The sequence below is a fragment of the Eschrichtius robustus genome, chromosome 15 (genome assembly GCF_028021215.1).
Source record: "Eschrichtius robustus isolate mEscRob2 chromosome 15, mEscRob2.pri, whole genome shotgun sequence".
NCBI lineage: Eukaryota > Metazoa > Chordata > Mammalia > Artiodactyla > Eschrichtiidae > Eschrichtius > Eschrichtius robustus.
This window is the reverse complement of record NC_090838.1, coordinates 29,702,973-29,722,856: the sequence shown is the minus strand read 5'-3', so window position 1 is coordinate 29,722,856 and position 19,884 is coordinate 29,702,973. Positions and strand designations below refer to the sequence as shown.

General features: G+C 42.3%; 3 protein-coding genes across 4 annotated transcripts in view; 1 reads left to right on the top strand and 2 right to left on the bottom strand.

The window, feature by feature from the left end:
- Window positions 1-4,591, top strand: part of FEZ2 (fasciculation and elongation protein zeta 2) — a 45,584-nt gene extending 40,993 nt beyond the window's left edge. Inside the window, exons 8-9 of the mRNA XM_068565198.1 lie at window positions 855-3,018; window positions 4,487-4,591. Coding sequence (XP_068421299.1) covers window positions 855-871 — 17 coding nt within the window. The 3' untranslated portion in view covers window positions 872-3,018; window positions 4,487-4,591. The remainder of the gene's footprint in view (window positions 1-854; window positions 3,019-4,486) is intronic.
- The window catches only part of LOC137778181 (annexin A2-like), a 368,470-nt gene that overhangs the window by 326,988 nt on the left and 21,598 nt on the right, over window positions 1-19,884 (bottom strand).
- CRIM1 (cysteine rich transmembrane BMP regulator 1) overlaps window positions 2,972-19,884 on the bottom strand; it is a 205,056-nt gene continuing 188,143 nt past the window's right edge. For both annotated transcript variants that reach the window (XM_068565195.1, XM_068565194.1), the window contains 4 exons: window positions 17,072-17,266; window positions 10,244-10,366; window positions 7,048-7,238; window positions 2,972-5,545 (listed from right to left, as the gene is read on the bottom strand). In XM_068565195.1, the coding sequence (XP_068421296.1) occupies window positions 5,369-5,545; window positions 7,048-7,238; window positions 10,244-10,366; window positions 17,072-17,266 (686 nt within the window). In that variant the 3' untranslated portion in view covers window positions 2,972-5,368. The remainder of the gene's footprint in view (window positions 5,546-7,047; window positions 7,239-10,243; window positions 10,367-17,071; window positions 17,267-19,884) is intronic.

Sequence of the window (19,884 nt, the reverse complement as noted above, 5' to 3'; positions counted from 1 at the left end):
GGAGTTCACATGCGTGGGAAGGTGAGGATGGAGGGCTGTTTAAAACGCTCTTTTCCACCCATTCTGGAAATCCATAGCCAGTTAGTGATTTCTCTTCCTTGGGGACCAGTAGAACATTTTGCCCAGGAAGAGGGTATTGCTCAAGGGAGAACTCTCCTTCCCCTTTCCTGGTGGGACTTTCTCCTTGTTGTTTTTAATGCCAGCGACTATGGCTTAGCTGCCTACATATACCACCTTAATTTCAGTGCGAAGGTGAGACGTGAAAGAAGGTAGAAAAGTGGCCTCATTTGGCCTGGAAAAGATGGGACGGATGCCGTATGGGCTACTTAAGCTTTTCTTTCTCACTGCTGTGTAATTACGCCCCCGCAGCCTGCTCCCACCCCGGCCCTCAACAGCTGTACCAAAGGCTAGTAGTGTAGCTCTGGCTGCCACTGTGCTGACCCCAGATGGGAAGAAAATTGTGTGCAGACACTTGGATCCTTCTTTGACTTCACTGGGGAGCCGTTTGCTGTGTTATAAGCCTTGTACAGGGCTAACGTTATGGGTTTATATCTCTAAGTGGTACCATAAGAGACATGGCCTTTTGGTATCTCATTTCTGGGCAATTCTCATCAATGTGTCTTGAGAAAACGTTTCATTGTTGGGTGTAGCCTTTTATACCTTAGAAAAAAATTGCTACTATAGATCCTTGCATTAATGTTTAGTTCTAATGGTGTTTTTTATATACATATAAAATGTATATACATAAAAATGTGTATAAATATATATACATCTTGTGTAAATATATACAAAATATTCATTTCTATTTAAAAGTTTTTGTCTTGTTTTGTTTTGTTTTGTTTTTCTTCCTCTAGTTCTGTGTCCTACATAGGGCAGCATAACTTCAGGAACAGCTTTATCTTCCGTGGACAGCAAACTAAATTGCTTATAGCATTATTCTGAAAGCTGGCTACCATTACCTTCCTGCTATTGGAAACTCAGGACACCTGAACTTGGGTTTGTGATTCAGTATTACTAGATCATGCCTTCTCTAATGCTTTATATTACGAACCGAGGGAACTATGGCACTATTTTGAATTCTATAGATGGTTTTTTGTTAAATACTAACAATTATGAACTCTTCTCTTTTCCAGCTTTATAGAGTATGGGGGAGTGATAATTGTGCACGTGCAGTTATATTTTTCATGCCTGTTTGAGTTTTTAAGGCTTTCTAGATCTAAACTGCACTCACTCAAGAACTAGATCAAAGCATTGAGAGATTTATACTCGTTATTTTTCAGTGCTGGCAAGAACCAACACTGATTTTTTTGTTAAGAGAATTGTCAGTGTAACTATTACCTACCAGTATTGTCCAGAGAGACTAAGACTTAAAAATTGAGGTGTTCTTGGAAGAAGGGAAACCAGAATATGCGTTGTCTTGGCTTAATACTTAGTCAATATCAAAACAGCTGGAGATGACTGATTTCAGAGGTTGCTGCGTTTCACCATTGTTCATATTTTAACCATTAAGATGCCATTTACTTTCAGAATCTTGTATTGTTTAACTTTAGAGGTTTCAATGCTTCATTTCACTTGTCTGTGAAGAAGTGTCCTTTAAAAGGAGTTTGTATCCTTTGAGGTGCTTAAGAAGCTGTATGCTGCAGCATTGCCCGTTTCCTGTTACTGTTATATTTTATTCATGCCTATGTGTTTTCCTAAAGTACTAATTCTAGAAACAGCTACTCATGGATCCATCACTAGTCATGAAAAACGTTTGCCAGTTCCAATCAAGTCAATGTCATTTAATAAATATTGGGAAAAAAAAAAGGTAATATACACTCGAGAGCTTTATTTTTGAGTTTTTGGTTTTTTGATTTTTTTCTTCCCTTAACAGTGCTGGATCCCTCCCCTCACTGTTCACACATTGTCCATCATTACAGCGTGTGAGCTGGTGAAATCTTGATTAGCCTCATGATGCTAAGGAGGGGAGAGAGGGACTTTTTTCAGATCGTGCTAAGCTGCTGTGGAATGATGGAAGTCCTGTTCTTTTTCTGGGTCCGTGAGGCATTCCTAACAGCCACGGCAGCTTCTTCCCATTGACAACGTGAGTGTAAGTAGAGTCTGTATAGGACCTGCTGTCGGGCTTTTAAAATTCCACTTAAACATCTGTGAGCATACAGAGCTACCCGTATTCCTGACTCTGCTCCGTAACTGGGACACCAGGACTGCAACGGCAGTGGCTCAGTTTGGAGTTGATGCCAGCGTGGCACTTAAGCCGTTCTCTAGGAGTATGTGGAACTTGAGATGGTTCCTTGTTTTATTAATGTCTTATTTGAAAGCGGATATGTGGAACCAATTTGTCCCTTGCCCTTGAACTGATGAAGAGGCATACTAATATAATAATAATAATAATTTAATCTGAATTTGTAAAAATTGTCTTATACTGAAAAAATATCACTTTGGAGGGCATCCTAAAGGGTCAAAAGAGATTTTTTTTTTGAAGCGACTCAACAGTGGTCTGTTTACAGTTCATTCTTAAATTGATGCCTCTGAAATGTATGAAAAATATGCTATTTTTTCCTGTCAAAGTCCCCTCCTAATGAGGTTTCCCCTGTTTTGCTTGGTAACCTCTTTCTTCAGCATCAGTAAAACCCTAGGGTTTCCCACTATAAAACCTTTCTCTTACACATGGTGAATGAGTTTGACTCTAATGACGAGATGGGCGTGTTTCTGATCTGTGACTGACAACAGGTAGGTTTTAAGTTTCTCTCTCAGCAGCATCCCTGTGCTGTACACTTGATTGCTGGGCCGGGGGGCTGGGGGGGGGGACGACACCTTTTTTTTTTTTTTTAACAAGGATTCCTTGGGAAAGGCCTGCCTTCTGAGAGAAGCACTGGGGCTGCTTGTGATGCCGGAACTGACAGCCTTAAAGTAAAAGGACGAGTCATCTTTCTCATCTCAGACACAGAATCTTTTTGAAAGTGACACTGTGTGATTTAGAGTCAAAGTGTTTATTTGCTGCCAAGAATCAAGTTGCAGGTAATCCTCTTACAGCCTTGTTTTTTGAAGAAAACAAAACAAACTGTAGAACTATAGTGCACTCCAAGTGCCATATATCTATTTTATTCTTCAGGAAATTATATTTTTCTTTTACAGAGCACAACAGGAACCAAAGTAAAAGAGTAATAGATATAGCACTCAGAATAAATCAAATCTTTAAAATAATAAAAAAAATTTACACCTTGTCCTATATATCCTGTTAGTATTTTCATAATATGGCCATGATTGAAAAAACAAAAAGCAAGCATTTACAATTTTTTGATAGACTTTTTATGCCAGGAATGGATTAATCGTCAACAAAAATTTATACTAATCAGGCTGATGTAAGTCTATTTTGGTAACATATCATTAACAAATTTATTTTGGAGATAAAAATATTGCCCCTTGATAATAAATCTTTTTTTCTTTGATGCAAACAGCTAGAACACCTTTTTCTTTTCCTTTTTTTTTTTTTGATATTCTAAGACAAAAGAAATGGTTAATCTTCAGATTAATAAATTAGGTCATTATAATAATAAATTAATTTTTTTTAAAGTTCAGCAACCTCTGTCCAAGTATTTACAACAATACTTGAAAGTTCCTTTACAAAACAGAACACATTTTCTTTTCACATTAAGCATACTGGGTATCTGTGTCTTTCACAACAAGCATTTTAAAAAGAAAAATCAATGCAACAAATGGGTAATTAGTATAAAAGTGCTAAGAGCTGTTTGAAAAGTTAACATTATAGTATACAGTCAGTTATATCTGAGGCAAACTACAACAAACTTCCAGCTTATTACGGACAATATTCCAGTAGTTGTTTCAAACAGTTGTTTGAAAGAAAAAAAAAAAAAAAAATCCAGGAGCTGATTAGTGATGCAGATAAACTGCCATCAAGGTCTCTGGCTAGTGAGCAAATTGAAAACCAAAAGCAAATCCAAATGAGGAAGATTTTAATAAAGGAATACCTTCTCCATAGCAGGTACGATGCTGACTGCTCAAGGCGTGTGCATACACACACAAACACACATACACCCAACACTCACACGTTTCTCTTCCCAATTAAACTGCAAGTAGATTGAGACTTTGTGTTAATCAAAAATTTAAGTGATCAAAAGCACTGATATGGAATGCCTGTTTGTTTTTGTTCTGGTTAAAATCTCATAAAAATACATTCAACAGGAAAACATAAATTGTATGTGTATAAATATATATGCATATATATTATATACACACGCACACAAATACTTTTGTTTTTCTGAAGCATAAGATAGTTACATAAATATTCCTATAATTGCTAAAGTTTAAAGAGGCATAATTTTTTTTTTTGAGCTTCAACAAAGGTGCTTGAATAATATACAATTAAAATGAAGTAGTTTCTATTTTGTAGAATCAGTATATAATAAGGAAAAAAAGATCCCCAAACAAAGTCTTTTTTTTTAAAAAAAGTTTCTTCTTAAGCTAGAGCTTCAACGAAAACTATGAACAACCAACGGAACAGAAGAAAGCAACAACAAACAAGGAAGTATATAGCCCCTGGAAATGCCTGGTGTCCTTCACCCTCTTCTCCTTCCTGCCACGCTGCTGTCAGAAAAGCTCCAGTGCTCACATCAAGAAACGACTCAGGTTTTATTCATTTGCTGACTCTGCTAGGAACTGGCTGATTGGCTTGGAAGAAAAAGAAAGCAGCAAAAAGTATAACTGTATATATCCTTAATCACCCGCTTTAGAGAAACGTCGCTACCCCATTTCTCTTGCTTCCTCACCACCTACTGCAGCTGTGACTGTATATAAAAGAAGCATGTGGCTTTAGGCCTGGGTTGGCTATCAAAAGGGTCTGATGTGCTCGTCTGGTAGTCTAAGGTGGTTATGGCAGCTGGATCGCAAGGCCTTTTTGTTTTCCTGCTCACTCAGGCCTGAGCTTTGCAGCAACCAGTGCAAGTCTTCCGAGCAACAGGAAAAAAAATATCCTCTGGGCCACTGGACTGGATTTCTCTGCAAGCCAAGCTGACCAATTTGTCTTCCCATCACCACCCTCCCACCCATTCGCCCCGACCGAACTCACTGTCCCCGTCCCCAAGTATCTCTACAGCTATATTACAAGCAAATGTATCTCAGCAACTTTAAAACCTTTGGTTCTAAGACAACACTTGGTCAGTTATCTTGAGGAAGAGTGGGAATGCTTGTTCTGCACACTGCTGTCGACAGAGCCCAGCCCAGGAAGTCCTCAGCGCTGTACATCAAGTCACAATCCAAAACAATCCACTAAGCAAGTGCACGAATTCTAGTTTAAGAGCAGATTGAGTTGTTTTTCTGTCTTTCAAAACCTCATCCACACTGCCTCTCTTCACACCGTTTGGTAGAAATTGTCTGCCTGTAGGTGGTTCTGTTTTTGCATGCTGTAGAAGCCACTGAATCTGGCGTCTGGTTCTGCGATTCTCAGCATTCTCTGGGAACCGTCCACCTGGACTCGGGTTCCTTTCTTGCAGTCCACAGATACCAGCTGATTATTTAAAGAAGAAGGCTATTTAATGGGAGGAGGAAAAAGAACCACAAAGAATTAGCTGCTTTACATATCTATCTCAGATCAACAGATATTTAGTACCTCATTCAAGTGAGAAAACAGCATCACAGCACACGGATGGGCAGACTACGTGGGTTCACATCCTGGTCTGGTGCCAACTATACTTTTTTTTTTTTTGTGGCTGCGCCGCATGGCACGTGGTATCTTAGCTCCCCAACCAGGGATCCAGCCTGTGCCCCCTGCAGTGGAAGTGTGGAGCCTTAACCACTGGACCGCCAGGGAAGTGCTGCCAACTGTACTCTTATGAGGGATACTGACAAACTGTGTTTAAGGGTGAAATGTCAATAACTTACGTCAAACGGAGGGGATGAAGGGACTGAGAAAATATGGAAGTGACATGATTATTTTCAAATCCTTGAAGTACAGACTAGTGCTTAAGAGGGTTCAAAGATGAGTGGAAGGTACCAGATAGGCAGATTTTAAGATAAACGGACCATTTCTTATCAGGCTGTAAAATCAGCATCCCAGGTTGGGCCAGTCTGTCTATATCCAGCCATACACACTATGAGCGGCTCTCTCCCCAGCTTTGCAGGTAGAGACTGTGTCTTGCGCAGCCCTGTATCCTGACCCAGCATGTGCCCAGCACAGAGGCAATTTACATATTTGTTGTAAGAAAATCAGAGGTAGGATAACCATCTGACGGAAATTTTACGTGAAAGTATTATCTGGATGATAAATTGGCTGTTTTCAATTCTTGAGGTTGTATATCTTTTTTCTTTAGTAAAAACCAAACTGCAAAAGGTAGAGTTAGTGTTCAAAGGAATTATGATTTATTTCCCTTCATGAAAATGAATTATTTCCTGCTTTTTAAAATAGGCAGATTGAGGCCCTTTGCATTTGTATTGACAACAAACACATATTCTTTCCCCTGCAATATGAAATCTGACTCTGTCCACCTTGTCTGGTATTATTTCACACAATCTCTTCATCGTTTGCTACCTTTCCCCTTTCTGCCTGCCTTTGACACATCTGCCTGTCCTTTGGACTTTTGTACATTGTCATGATCTTTTAGCTCTCCTCTTGCCCTCTTCCGTGTGTTATCTCCCTAACCTTGTGATTTTTTTTCTTCCTCTCCCAATTCTATGTTGATAGATGATTGAGAAATACCAAGTGACCAAGGTTTAATTTCTAATATAAACAACAATCACTTAGGAATCAATCCAGGGGTATCTGCTTATTTGAAAACTTTAAAGTAAATCCAGGAAATTGGATCTGTGAAAGGTCAGGATTCATTAACTGATGGAGACTTGATCCAGCCATCTAGCCCAGGGCAAATACTATATATCTTGATCACCACAGCTTGATGTGCATTTGAAGCTATGAAGAGCAAAGTAAACATTTCACTGGCTAATAGAGAAGATATCAAGCAACTAAGGAAATCTAAACATACAAACTTTCCTAGTTTGATCGTTTAAGAGGCTGAAACTTTGTCAGTACAGTACCTTAGTTGGTGTTCGATACCAGCAAAGCAGTGGTATCCACTGTTTCTTCTGATTGATGAACAGGAATGCTATAATAATAGAGAGGCCTATTATTATGGGAACCACAACTGAGGCAATGGAGTCCAGCGAAGAATCTTCTCCTGAGTGCAGCCTGTTATTATCTCTGTAATCTACCTGGAGGGGACCCACGTCTAGAAGAAAAAAAAATTACAAGCATTTATTACCTAAACCAGAATTTTTAAGGATTATTTTAATTACATTGCAAATAGAGATCAGCAACGTGGTTTTATTGCTTCCTAGTACTTTAAGGCTAAAACATGATTAAAGTCTAATGTGGATCCAAAGAGCTCTTATGAGAGAGCAGAGCTCTTAGGGATGGATGTAAAAAAGAAAATATTAGGATGAGAAGGTTTAGTAATTGGGCAGGATGATGCTGATTCTAGCTAGTAAAGAAAATAAGAAAGTTCTTACGTAAACTTTAAAAAAAAAAGTGACTAGGGCTTCCCTGGTGGCGCAGTGGTTAAGAACCCGCCTGCCAATGCAGGGGACACGGGTTCAAGCCCTGGTCCAGGAAGATCCCACATGCCATGGAGCAACTAGGGCCATGCGCCACAACTACTGAGCCTGTGCTCCAGAGCCCGTGTGCCACAACTACTGAAGCCCGCGCACCTAGAGCCCGTGCTCCACAACAAGAGAAGCCACCACAATGAGAAGCCCGTGCACTGCAACGAAGAGTAGCCCCCGCTCGCCGCAACTAGAGAAAGCCCGTGCGCAGCAACAAAGGCCCAATGCAACCAAAAATAATAAGTAAATAAAAAAATTAAAAAACATTTTTTTAAAAAGTGACTAAAATTAGACTACTGAAAATATTTTGATTAATGTTAACCTTTATGATCTTCTAAGATTTTGAAGCAGAAACATCAGCTTAGCTCCCTGTTTACTAACAAATAGGAGACTAGGACAAAGTATATGCTTCTACTTAGTAGTGTAATAGATAAGACTAATTAGTAGTGTACTCGTAAAAACCAAGCCAGAATCAAAAGCTTGGTCTTTTGGTTAATATTCTGGTTTACTGAGCTCTAAGCAAAAATGCTGTACTTTTCATAAACTTGAAAACTCACTGGACCTATTGGATCATTTTCCTGCCTTAGTTATTGTACAAGGGACGTTTAATTTTGCTCTTATAAATGATGGTCTTTTCCTTTAAATCATCATTCTTGCAATGAACACTGCAGACAGAGATAACAGATTTAAATAGATACCAATCAGGAGCACTCTCTGAAGATTTCCTTATTTTTCTTTTATTTTGTTTCAAATAAACCACTGTAGTCAGGATGTCTTTAAATGCATCAAAGACCAGGTTAGCGAAAGATGCAGAACACATGCAATCAAAAGGACTTGCTTTTAAATTGTTTTGGAAACTCAGCTCATGAAGTGGCACAGCTTTGTGATGTTAATACTGTCTATAGTTTAAAACTCAGATTTTAATTAATATCCTTCTGTGTGTATTTGGGGGGACGGGAAGAAGAGACCCTTCCTAGTTATTTTAGACAGTTTAGATGGTAATACTTTATAGGAAGGGGGGAGAAAAAGGGAACATATTTATCAGCATCAAGAAAAATGCCAAAGGGGGGAGTTCCCTGGTGGTCCAGTAGGTAGGACCCCGTCCGCACTTTCACTGCTGAGGGCGCGGGTTTCATCCCTGGCCAGGGAACTAAGATCCCGGAAGCCGTGCGGTGCGGCCAAAAAAAAGAGTAGTTTCTAATTGCCAAAGGTAAAAGTAACATTTTATTGATGAATTCAGGTTTCAAAAACACAATGAATAAAGAATGAATTTTCACCTTCCCACATTCCAAATGATATTGGAAGTGTTTTTAGGAATATATGTCATATAAGAAGATTAAAAAGTAAATTAAGGAAAATCTTGGGGAAAGGAAAATGAAGCTTCAGTTGAGGTCTGTTACAAAATTTAGTCCTTAAATTCTGTTTTGATGCAAAAAGCAGACCATAAGATTAGCTTTAAGCTTCCTAGCAGCCAAAGCAAAAATGGAAATAAGCAACATTAATAAGATTCACAATGTCTTTAAGATTAAAACAAATCAGTTGCTTAGGAGAATCATAAATTTTCTTGCTACTGATATATGAAGAAATTTCTCCTCAGGGTCTTTATAACAGAAATATTATGTAATACAGAGTCCTCAATGTAACATAATAAATATGGCTATTCTTATGACTAAAGCTCAGCATCCAGATCAGTGTGTGGCACAGAGTAGGCACTAATATTTGTTGACTGAATGACTGTAAACATAATGCTGAAGCACCATTCAGTCAGCAATTATATAAGGAGCCAAAACATGGGTCCAGGAATCTGGTGCTCTGGTCATCTGGCTTGATCCAAGCATAACACAGTATCTAGTGTAACAGACCATTAATCTCTCAAGCAATGAATACTGCTTCTTCCAAAAGAAATATAAAAACAGTCTAACAGTGATTTTGAAAATGTCCTTGGAGTAGACAGGAGGCAGTACTGAGTCATGACTAAGAGCAAGCTTATACTCTTTTGATCAAGAGGACTACTTTTAGAGAGAAGGCAAGATTGACAGGAACTTGGCCTTGCTTTACCACTTAGCTGCTGAGAGGCAGAATAACATCTCTATTACACACGACTAAAAGGACAGAGCAAGGGGAAAAAAAAAACCACATGGACTAAGCCTGATGAGTGGAAAAATCAACACATTAGTAATAAACTGAACTCCTCATGGAGTGAAAACTACCTGGAAGTAGAGGGTAACCTAATGGCATAAATGCTTAGTACAGAATCCACAGGGACAAGTGAGTAATTTATTATTACTCTGCTTACAAAGTTTATTCACACACATACCTTTGAGAGATGGCTTAGAAATTCCAGATACCAAGAAGCTCTTATGACCAGGGACATATTTCTTTCCATCATCATTAAGCCTCTGAGCATGTGGGACCAGAAAAGAGGCATTTTACCCACTTACCTGCAGACTTATTTCATCATCCTGGGTTGTTAAATATGTTACAGCCAAGCAGGTCTTTCTTGGAGTGGTTATTTGAACTTACTTGGGCACGTATTTTAAAAGGTTACCCAAAAGAAGTTTTGAAAATTAAAAAAAAAAAAAAGTAAACCATACACAAGACTAGACAGATCTCAACTGACTTTGGCACTTACCTCTGGGGATATGGATAATGTCATTTTCACTAGGTGTGGGCCACAGGGGAACCTCCAGGTCAATCTCTCCACGATGATTTGTCTTCTCAATGGGTATATTGGTTGGTTCCGGGACATACATTTCTAAAAGAAGGGGACATTTTTCATAAGAGATGATGGATGGGCTCCTTATTGTTGACTTGTCTCCTCAATCCAAATGGATGGTGCCTTCAGTACAACACAACATGTCCTGGGACATGAAAGATCCAGTTTCCACCTTGACATCATTAATGCTAGAGAGTTACTAGCTTTGTAGGAGTGGGAAACATGTCCTATAACCATTTAAAAAGATGGGAGAAGATTACTCCTCCACCTGGGTCAGAAGCTCTGCTTTTTCATGACAAATGCTGTTGGCTCTACAGATTCGTGCAAGCTGATGGTCACTGGCTGAAATGAAAGGATTTCTTTTACTTTCCATCTGCTAAATTATACTTTAATAACTTGCTCTTTAATAAATGAGTGTTGAATCATTTATATGAAATATGTCACAGGAAGTGAAAAGGTTAAAGCATCTTCCATTCTTTATTCATTTCCCCTCCACTCCCTTCCCCTCAATGGGAATGGATGTTGGCAGAGCTCATGAGGGGCTGCCCGATTTAAGTCTTAAATGTCTACTATGTTATTCCTGGAACCATGTAGATTGGAAACTGATCTTGAGTAAACATATTAATATTACCTAACTCGATCATATAGACACTTTGGTCAACAAGATACTACAACATGAAATAAAACTGAGAAGAATGATATTCATTAATCTCCAATATCAGGATTTTTTTTTTTTTTTGAAGCCAAGTTCTAAAGGGACCAGTGAGAAAATCCAAAGCTTTCCTTGGTTCCTACATAAATATCTGTATATCCCTACTTCATCTGGCTAACAATAATTAGCCAACTTTTAAAAGAAGTAATTCTTAAGAATCTCTTTTCAAAATATAACAACAGAAGTCAGCCTCAATCACGTACTTCTTGGCCAGGGCCTGCCATATTATTAACTGATTTTTATAATAAGGTTACCCAACATTGGTAATACGAAATACTCACTAATATACAGCCTAATTTAGTCCAAAATAAAATGCATGAAATACGTTATATAAGTTAAAAGAAAATCCTCTCTGCTCACAGTGATCACTGTCTATCCCAAAGTTACCAGCCTTTCAAGAAGTGAACTTTAAAAAGGATAAATCTGAGAGAAGGGAAGAGTGATAGAGAATAGAATACGTGCTAAACTTCCACTGTGAGTTAACTGAGCACCTGCCAGGGAAATAAATGCTAAGACGTTAAGAAATTGCCCAAGATTATGCACCCAGGAACCAGCAGAGCTGGGCTTCCAATCCAGTTCTGTGATTCCAAAGCCCAGGTCTTCCTATTGCCCCTAAGAATGAAGTCACTTTGGCTTTAGCTTTTCTTACTTAAATTATAAGACCTCAAACACGGCAAGAACTAGACACTCTTAGAGTTTTGAAAGGTTCAATAGGTCTCTAAAAACTCTAGAATTAAAAAGAGAAGTTATTGAAAACATTTTCATTCACAGAAGCAGGGGTCTGAGTATAAACTAGTGATCGCAAACTTTTCTATCATAACTGCATCACCTGAGGAGCTTATAAAATGTGCTGATGCTCACAGGTCCTGACTCAACAGGTCCGGGCTGGGTGGTTCTGGGGTGGGTGTGTGTAGGGATGGCGTTCAGCTCGCCCACTGAGACAGCTCGATATGTGATACCAATTTCCTGGAGGAATTTGGGAAGAAAACCCCCTTGACATTTACATGACATCTTACAGTGCCAGGGCACCCTGAGCCCCTGCCCTGTCTGGTCCAGCGCACGGCCTTGAGCTTTCCTATCACAACAGGGGCTGACCTGCCACTGCCTTCTGAGGCCTCGGGAGAAAAGGCTAACATGAGATCCATGCAGAAAACCTGTGAATGTCAGCAGCTAAGCAGCAAAGACCTCCTCTGCTGAGACCCCCAGGGCTGGGGACAATTCAGTTCAGCTCAGGGTCTTTCCTGAGTGACAGCAGCAGGCAAGCAGCTTTGAAATTCTTGTGCCTCATACCTGCCTACAGGTAGATTTCAGTGAAACCCTACAAGCAACACAGACTTGACACTGTGAGTTCTCTTCCCACAGGTGCTTAGAAAGGCTCTCCTTGGCAACAGAGGGGAAAGTTGGAAGGATCTACCTAGGATGGAGGAGGATGTCTTACTCAGTGATTACTTAATCACCACTGTTCAGCAAATATTTCCCAAGTATTTCCTATGTGGCAGGTACTGGCCTAAGTTTGGGGGATACAGTTGTGAGCAGGACCAGTCCTGCCCTCATGGGCCTCTCATGATGAGTTACTTCTCACCGGCTGGCAGCTCATGGCATGTCCTCTGGACCAGTTTGCTCCACTAAACTCAGTTCGGCTCTGATTAAAATCTACCCACACCCCCTTTATCATAAAATACTCAAAGCTCTAGTTCAGAGCCCTCAAGTCTAAGGGGAGAGTGTCATTTCCCTTTGATGTGAACTTAAGAGGGAAGCCACCTCTGAGCAGTTTTGCCAAAAATGATAAATCTTTCAGCAAAAAAAACTGAAGAAACAAAAAGAAGTGTGGGTGCCGCTGTGTTTCCATGCCTAGGCCCAGGCCTGCCATGGCCAAAGACTGCATTCAACCCCAACTCTAGAATAGAACCCTTCCGGCATTTACTACAAGAGCCCTTTATAAAGCTGCTGGCATTGTGGATGACAGGGCCAGGGGAGTGACACAAAACTTTACCTGGCTAGGTGGCATAGATCACGGCCCACTTGGTCACAATTAAAGAATTACAACTGGGGTCAGATTTGACCTGAACTTCAGAGGAACCTAAGACAACTTACTGGGGATGTATTTTACAGTCAGAGGCACCTGGCCCACTGTAAGAGCCACCCTCCTTAAAATGTCCTTTTCTGGATATGGGGCAGGGTGCTTGGGGCTTACAAGGTGAGGACACCGTTTTCTGGGAGATGGAACCATAAGTCAACTTAGGACTGGGGACTCCTGGGTCGTCTGCTAACTAGCTGCATGGCTTTGGATAATTCACTTAACTTTTCTGACCCTCAGTTTTCTATAAAATGGGACAAGTACTAACCAGCGAATCAGTTCACAGGTCTGGTACTTGTATCCAAAGATGGCAGAGGGGGAAAGTGCTTTGTAAAGGTGAGGCTATTCAGAACGTTAGCTGATGTGCATAGGGGACAAAGCCAGGTAGCTTGAGCTTTCCAGGTGAGAATCGGCAACCTGAAACTTCAGAGGGCCCAGGAGAAAAATGGGACAGGAATCCAGGCTTCCTGGCAGGCCACACTTAATCAAATGTAAGGTGGCAGAGCTCGCCTGACTGCAAAATTTGGTGAGTTAAGATGGAGAAATGATTCATGAACAATACATCAGAAGCAGAAGGGGGACTTAACAGAAATTAAATTCCAATCCAACAGTAAATGCTGACTGAGAAGTCGTTGGAGAAATCTCTAGTTATGAGCAGGATGTTAGTGAAACCTGCACTCTTTCCTCTATTAAACTCACAACCGAGGAGAGTAGATCTTTCCCTCCATTCCTGCCGCCATCACCTGATTTTGGGTCCTAATCATCACACACCTGGGACGTCTACAGTGCAAGTCACAGCTGTCCTGGCTTCTGGTCTCTCCCTGCTTCAGTCCTCCTACAGATTACTGTTTGGCTCCCCAAAGCACCTCCATGATCTTGTGTTTCATCTGCTCAAAAATGAGCCACGAAGGACAAAGGACAAAATCTACCTCTCCAATTGACAATTAAGGCCCTAAAAATCTTGACCAAAGTCATCTTCTCTGTCCTTATTTCCCGCTACTAGAACTCCCTATTCCAGGGGCATTTGGCCTTGACCTTTCTGTCTCAGGGTCTTTGGTCAGATCACCCTTTCACTCCAATTAAGGGAACCCACTGTTTTTCAAGGTCTAGCTCAATCCTTCAGTGAAAGCCTCCAAGACCCCCCTCTACTCTACAAGAAAATCCTATCTGTGAACTTAGCGCTCGTGGTCTGTAGCTGGGCTGTGTAATGGTTGTCTCCAATTCACCCCCTCCCCTTCTCTCTAGAAACCACTCTAAGTAGGTTTTGCTGCCACCACTGTACGGAAATGGCTCTCGTCACGACGAGTAGGACAACGCTGAATGCACAGCAGTCAGTCCCTGCTTCTCACCTGATGTCACCCAAGAGCACTCCTCCTGCCCTCTCTCCATGTGGCTCCCAGGTCATAGCTCTCTCAGTTGCTTCCCGGGTGGCAGGGGCTCATTCTCTGTTCCCTCTGCCAGTCCCTCCCCACCTGCCCAGACCCCAAAGTTGGAGGGTTCCTGGGCTCAGTCCCAGGCTCCCTTTTCCTCTCTATATCCACTCACTCCTTGAGTGACCTTGTCCGGTCTCAAGGCTTAAAAACCACCTGTGGCTGACAACGTTCAAGTTTATAGATCCATCTCCCATTTCTCTCCTGAACTCCAGATCAGACAGATTCACTGTCTATTCATTATCTCCACTTAGATGTCCAATGGAGATTTCCAACTAAAAACTCCCCAAACCAAACTGACTTTACACCAGAGCTGCAACTCCATGTTTTAGTCAAAAACATTATAGTTGTCCTTGGCATATCTCTTCCTCTCACTCCTCACATCACGTTCAAATCCTATGGATTCTACCCTTTCACTAGAATCAGAACCCAACCACTTCTCCCACCTCCACAGCTACTGCCCTGGTCCAAGCCACACTCAGCTCTCACCTGCATCACTGGCCTCTCTGCTTCCACTCCTGCAAGTCACGTCCCATCACTCCTCTGCTCAAAACCCTCCAGAGCTTCTATCTTGCCCAATAAAATTCTAAAATCGCTCATGAGATCTCGTGTTTTGGCACACGGCTACTTCCCTGCTTTCCTCTAGTTACCCTCCCTGCTCATGGGGTCACATCCACACAACCTCCCTGCTTCTCTTTGAACGTTCATGGCATGTTCCCACCCGCTGGGCTTTTGTCCTGCCTATACCGCAGAGATTCTGCCTCTACCCCATGATTCCTGCCACTCTCCTGGGTCCCTTTATAAATGTCATCTGATCAGTGAGGCATTCCCGGATTATCAGAACATCCTGTCTCCTCTTCTGCCTAGCCCCTCCTCCCCCACCCCGGCCTTGCTATGTGTTTTCTCTGTGACCCTTATCCTCATCTTGTGTGCTGTTTACTGTTTACTTATGTGCTGCCTGTCTCTCCCTACGAAACCATCAGCTGTGTGGATGGGGACTTGTTGGATTCACCCTTGTCTCCCCAGGGCCTCGAGCAGTGCTTGCATAGGGTAGGCACGAAATGAATCTTGAATAAGATCAAGTTTCACCATTTGAACTGCTCAAGGCATATTACTAGGAAAACTGGTATGAAACTTGTGAAACAGGTGAAATGTAATAGATAAAGCAACTCCAATGAGAAATACATGCTTTTCCTCATTCTTCTCACGCAAAACACTTAAGGATTTTGTTTTTTCCCTATGTGGACACCGAGGGATACGACATCACAGAAGTGAACTTGTGACTCTCAATTTACACCTTAAACAAGGCCAAGGAGACTAAACTATGAAAAGCACCCAGTAAGAGATCTGAAAAGGACTCAGCCTCCTGACTGGCAGAATAGCCCATCCTTTTTAGGGGATAAATGGACATTTTTAGATGTGCCCATTAGGGCTAGTTTGCACAACAGCTAAACAAAAGGCAAATGTATGCAGAGCTCAGTGAAACTCTTCAGGTTTAACTGGCTATCCCATTTTACACGTGCACGGTGTAGATGCCCTTCTAAGTTGCCCTGACTCCTAGCCCACTGTGCTGCATGGAGCAAGAGTCTCTAATACAATGCCGCAAGAAAACACAGAATCGAGGTGAAGATGGAGGGGCTCTTGACTTGCTCAGGACCTCTCTGGGCTCCTAGAGTGAGCCCTCCCTTTGGTCTGTGTGGTCTGGACTGCCTGTGAAGTCTGTGTGTTCAGGGCTTTAGATCTGGAACACTGCCCAGAGGCTGTCCTGCCGCGGGCTCAGGTCCTGCATTGCTGGGAACGAGGGGCAGAAAACAAAGGAGCTGTTTTGGCAGGAGACACAGACATGGAAACCAGGAGAAGGCCTTGGGGAGGATCTGGGCAGCTGTGGGGGACTTAGGTTTGAAACTGGGAGGCGGATTACTGAGCTGACATGAAGGGTGGAATGTGGGGACAGACGTAGGCATGTGATTCTGCAACAGCCAGCTGGGGGCGTGCTCCGTGGTTCCGGTCTAGGTGGGAAGAGATGGAAAGTTCACGGGAGGGATGGGGAGAAGGCTGCATGGGGTGGCCTGGGTACTACTGGAACTGATGAACTGAAGAAAGATGGGACCAGCTTCGTATTCTTTAAATGCAGCTCTTCCATTCTGGTTCTGATAGATATTCACCTTAGAACAGCTGTTAAGTGTATTCCCTACTGTGTCCGATGATGGACCTTTTCTGCTAGGCTCGTCCAACACTGCGCTAAAACTGTGCTACTCGGACACGGCAGGTGTCACTCACAGGTCTGTTACACCCATAAGGTCTGCCACTTACGTTTAGAGAATGCAAGTCAGAAGAGAGCAATACTGGCATGGAACCAAAAATCAGGCACTCACCTAGTTGGTCACAGGCTCTCAAGTTACCCGCCAGGTCTCTGTTTGGGCCACAGGAGCTAAGGGACGGGTGGGGGAGGTTCTGAGTCTGTCCTAGTTTCCTCTTCAATCAACATCACAGCTTGGAAAATGGCAGGGCAGCGGCTTAGATACCTGGGCACATTGGGCAGCAGCTCCCTTCCACGTTGATGGGCTCGACGCAGGGCAGCGGGGGGCAGCTGACGGTCGAGCAGAGGGTCTGGCCCTGCAGGCAGTAGCAGTGTGTGCAGCTGTCAATGTCCCAGCGCTCCTCATCAGCGTAGGCCTTCCCGCTGAAGTGGCACACCACCTTCTTTGGGATTGTGTCCTCTAGTGAAAAGAACGGCACATGGTGGAGTCGCTCCATGTGACAAACACAATTTCTCATCATACTTGAGACACGAAGGGGAAAAGCTCTACGCAATCGCAACATGCTCTAGGATTCCCAGAATTGGGTAAGACTTCCGCCTCCCCAGTCCCTACTGTTGTTTTCCTCTGCTCAGCAGAAGCCTCTGAACTCTCATCTTGCGGCCTGAACCTGATCAAGGGCCACTAAGGCTGACACAGGTGGTAACAATAACAACCAGCTGGGAACGATACCCGTTGGCCAAGAGTCATTAGACTGTCATTGCAAAATATACAAACTTAATCATCGCATGGCTGTTGAACACAGCACATGAAGAAACTAAAACTGAAATACAGATAGGTAGGGAGACAGGATCAGAGGTTTTGTTCCATGGAAAGAGAGAAAAAGTCCAGCTGAGTATACTTATAGAAACAACTGAAGAAATTCCCATCTCCAGTTAATCTGTGTAAATGATGCAGGGGAGTGATAAGGAATGACAGTGGTCTGTTGCAGGGAACTGGCAGGCCTCCTGTGCTCTCCCAGAAGGGAATCAGCATTCAGAGAACCATTTCCTTCATTTTTCAGGGATGCTGGATGGATTTCCCTCTCAGTAACCAGGACATTCCTACTTCAAAAACAACCTCAATTCATTTCAATCCATTTTTTTTCCCCAGCAAACTATGCTTTTTGAGAACAATGTATTTTTAAGAGCTATTTTTTATGTATAAGAATTTACAGGGCTTCCCTGGTGGCGCAGTGGTTGAGAATCTGCCTGCCAATGCAGGGGACACGGGTTCGAGCCCTGGTCTGGGAAGATCCCACATGCCGCGGAGCGACTGGGCCCGTGTGCCACAACTACTGAGCCTGTGCGTCTGGAGCCTGTGCTCCGCAACAAAAGAGGCCGCGATAGTGAGAGGCCCGCGCATCGCGATGAAGAGTGGCCCCCACTTGCCGCAACTAGAGGAAGCCCTCGCACAGAAACGAAGACCCAACACAGCCATAAATAAATAAATAAAATTAAAAAAGAAACAAAACAAAAAAACAAGGGTTCATTAAAAAAAAAATCAAAAACCGAATTTACAGCTTAACACATTCTGCTTGTCTTTTTTCTCCGTTCTCCCCTACCATCCTCTCATCTTCCCTCTCCCAACCTTTTCCTTGAAAGTTCCTTTCTCTTTGATTCAACACCTTCTCCTGGTTTCTCTGAACTTACTAGTGGTCACATTCCCTCTAGAGCTCAGAGTGAGGCCCAATGCCCAGCAGAGCAGCGATGGGGCCAATCAATGGAGAAACACGGGATGGGGGTGGGGCAGCCCCTCCCTGTCACTGGCCAGGCCGATAACTGGATGACCCTACAAAGCTGGGGAAATTTTATGCTCAGATTCTATGGGCAGATCCATTCACCACTGGTCACTAGTAAATGAAAAACTATAAAGGCATCTGGAAGGAAAGTTCCTTAGGAGAGAAGTGGTGTCTTCTCCCTGGAAGGCACCTTGGAAGCTCTGAGAGGGGCAGTATTCATTGCCCAGGCACAAAGGACAGAACCCACAATGCCTGAGGGGCAATGAGGAACATCTATATGCAGGGCGTCAGGACCCCAGCCTCTGTAGCCAAGCGCTCCCGGGCGGCTGGAACCACTCTGTAAAGACCTAGCATGAAGCTTCCTGTTGAGCTTTTCCAGAGGAGGGTCACAGGCAGAAATATCTGTCTTTGGAATCCACATTCTCTTCTTACCAATTACTCAAGCATATGCCCCTGACTAAATGGCACTAATAATGTCCTATGACTATAGGATTTTGTGTTTCCAAAGGTATGTCTTGGTCCATTGTGGAGTGTTATAAGTAAGCATGGAAAGGACTCTACGTCTAGTGTTAAAATGCATAATCTCTGTTTCCCAATGCATTTTCATTATTTCTCTCATTACTGTTGCTTGATGTTCAGCAAGGGATATTAAGCAATCACAGAAAGTTCTAGTTGTAAGCAGAAATTCTTTTTCAATATCTATTTAAAAATGTACTTCACTGTATTTGTGAGTGTTCCACAGAAAGGGTTCTGGTGCACTGAATGTTAACCTTAAAAACTCACTTGGAGGCTTTCACACCAAACTCGTGGTAGAAGTTTTTGCTAATCTGAAATCCTTAGAGGAGGTGACTTCATTAAGGTACCCAAAATGTACATGTCAAATGGATGAGTAGAATCATGTAATGAACTTAATTCAAGTAATATACTGACCTTGAGCCAACACGTCATTGAGGACATTAGATTTGCCATCAAATCTAGAGTCTATTATGCAGAGAATTCTTTATGAAAGGAAGCATTTCTTCATAAGGCAATACTACTGATTATATTTCACATAAACCTTGTAACAGCTCACATGATGGACCAATGTCACCGCATAAAATTTGAGTAACGTATTACTGTGCAAAGACCTGGGAGAAGAGAAGGTTACATTCCCCCACCCTATCTTGTCCATCACCTTCTCCTGTGCTTTTCCTCCCACAGGCATCTTGCCAGTTCTCATCTTAGAGAAGAGGAGGAAGGGAATGAGAAAGAGGCACAGAAAGGATGAGGGGGCTTCCCTGGTGGTGCAGTGGCTAAGAAT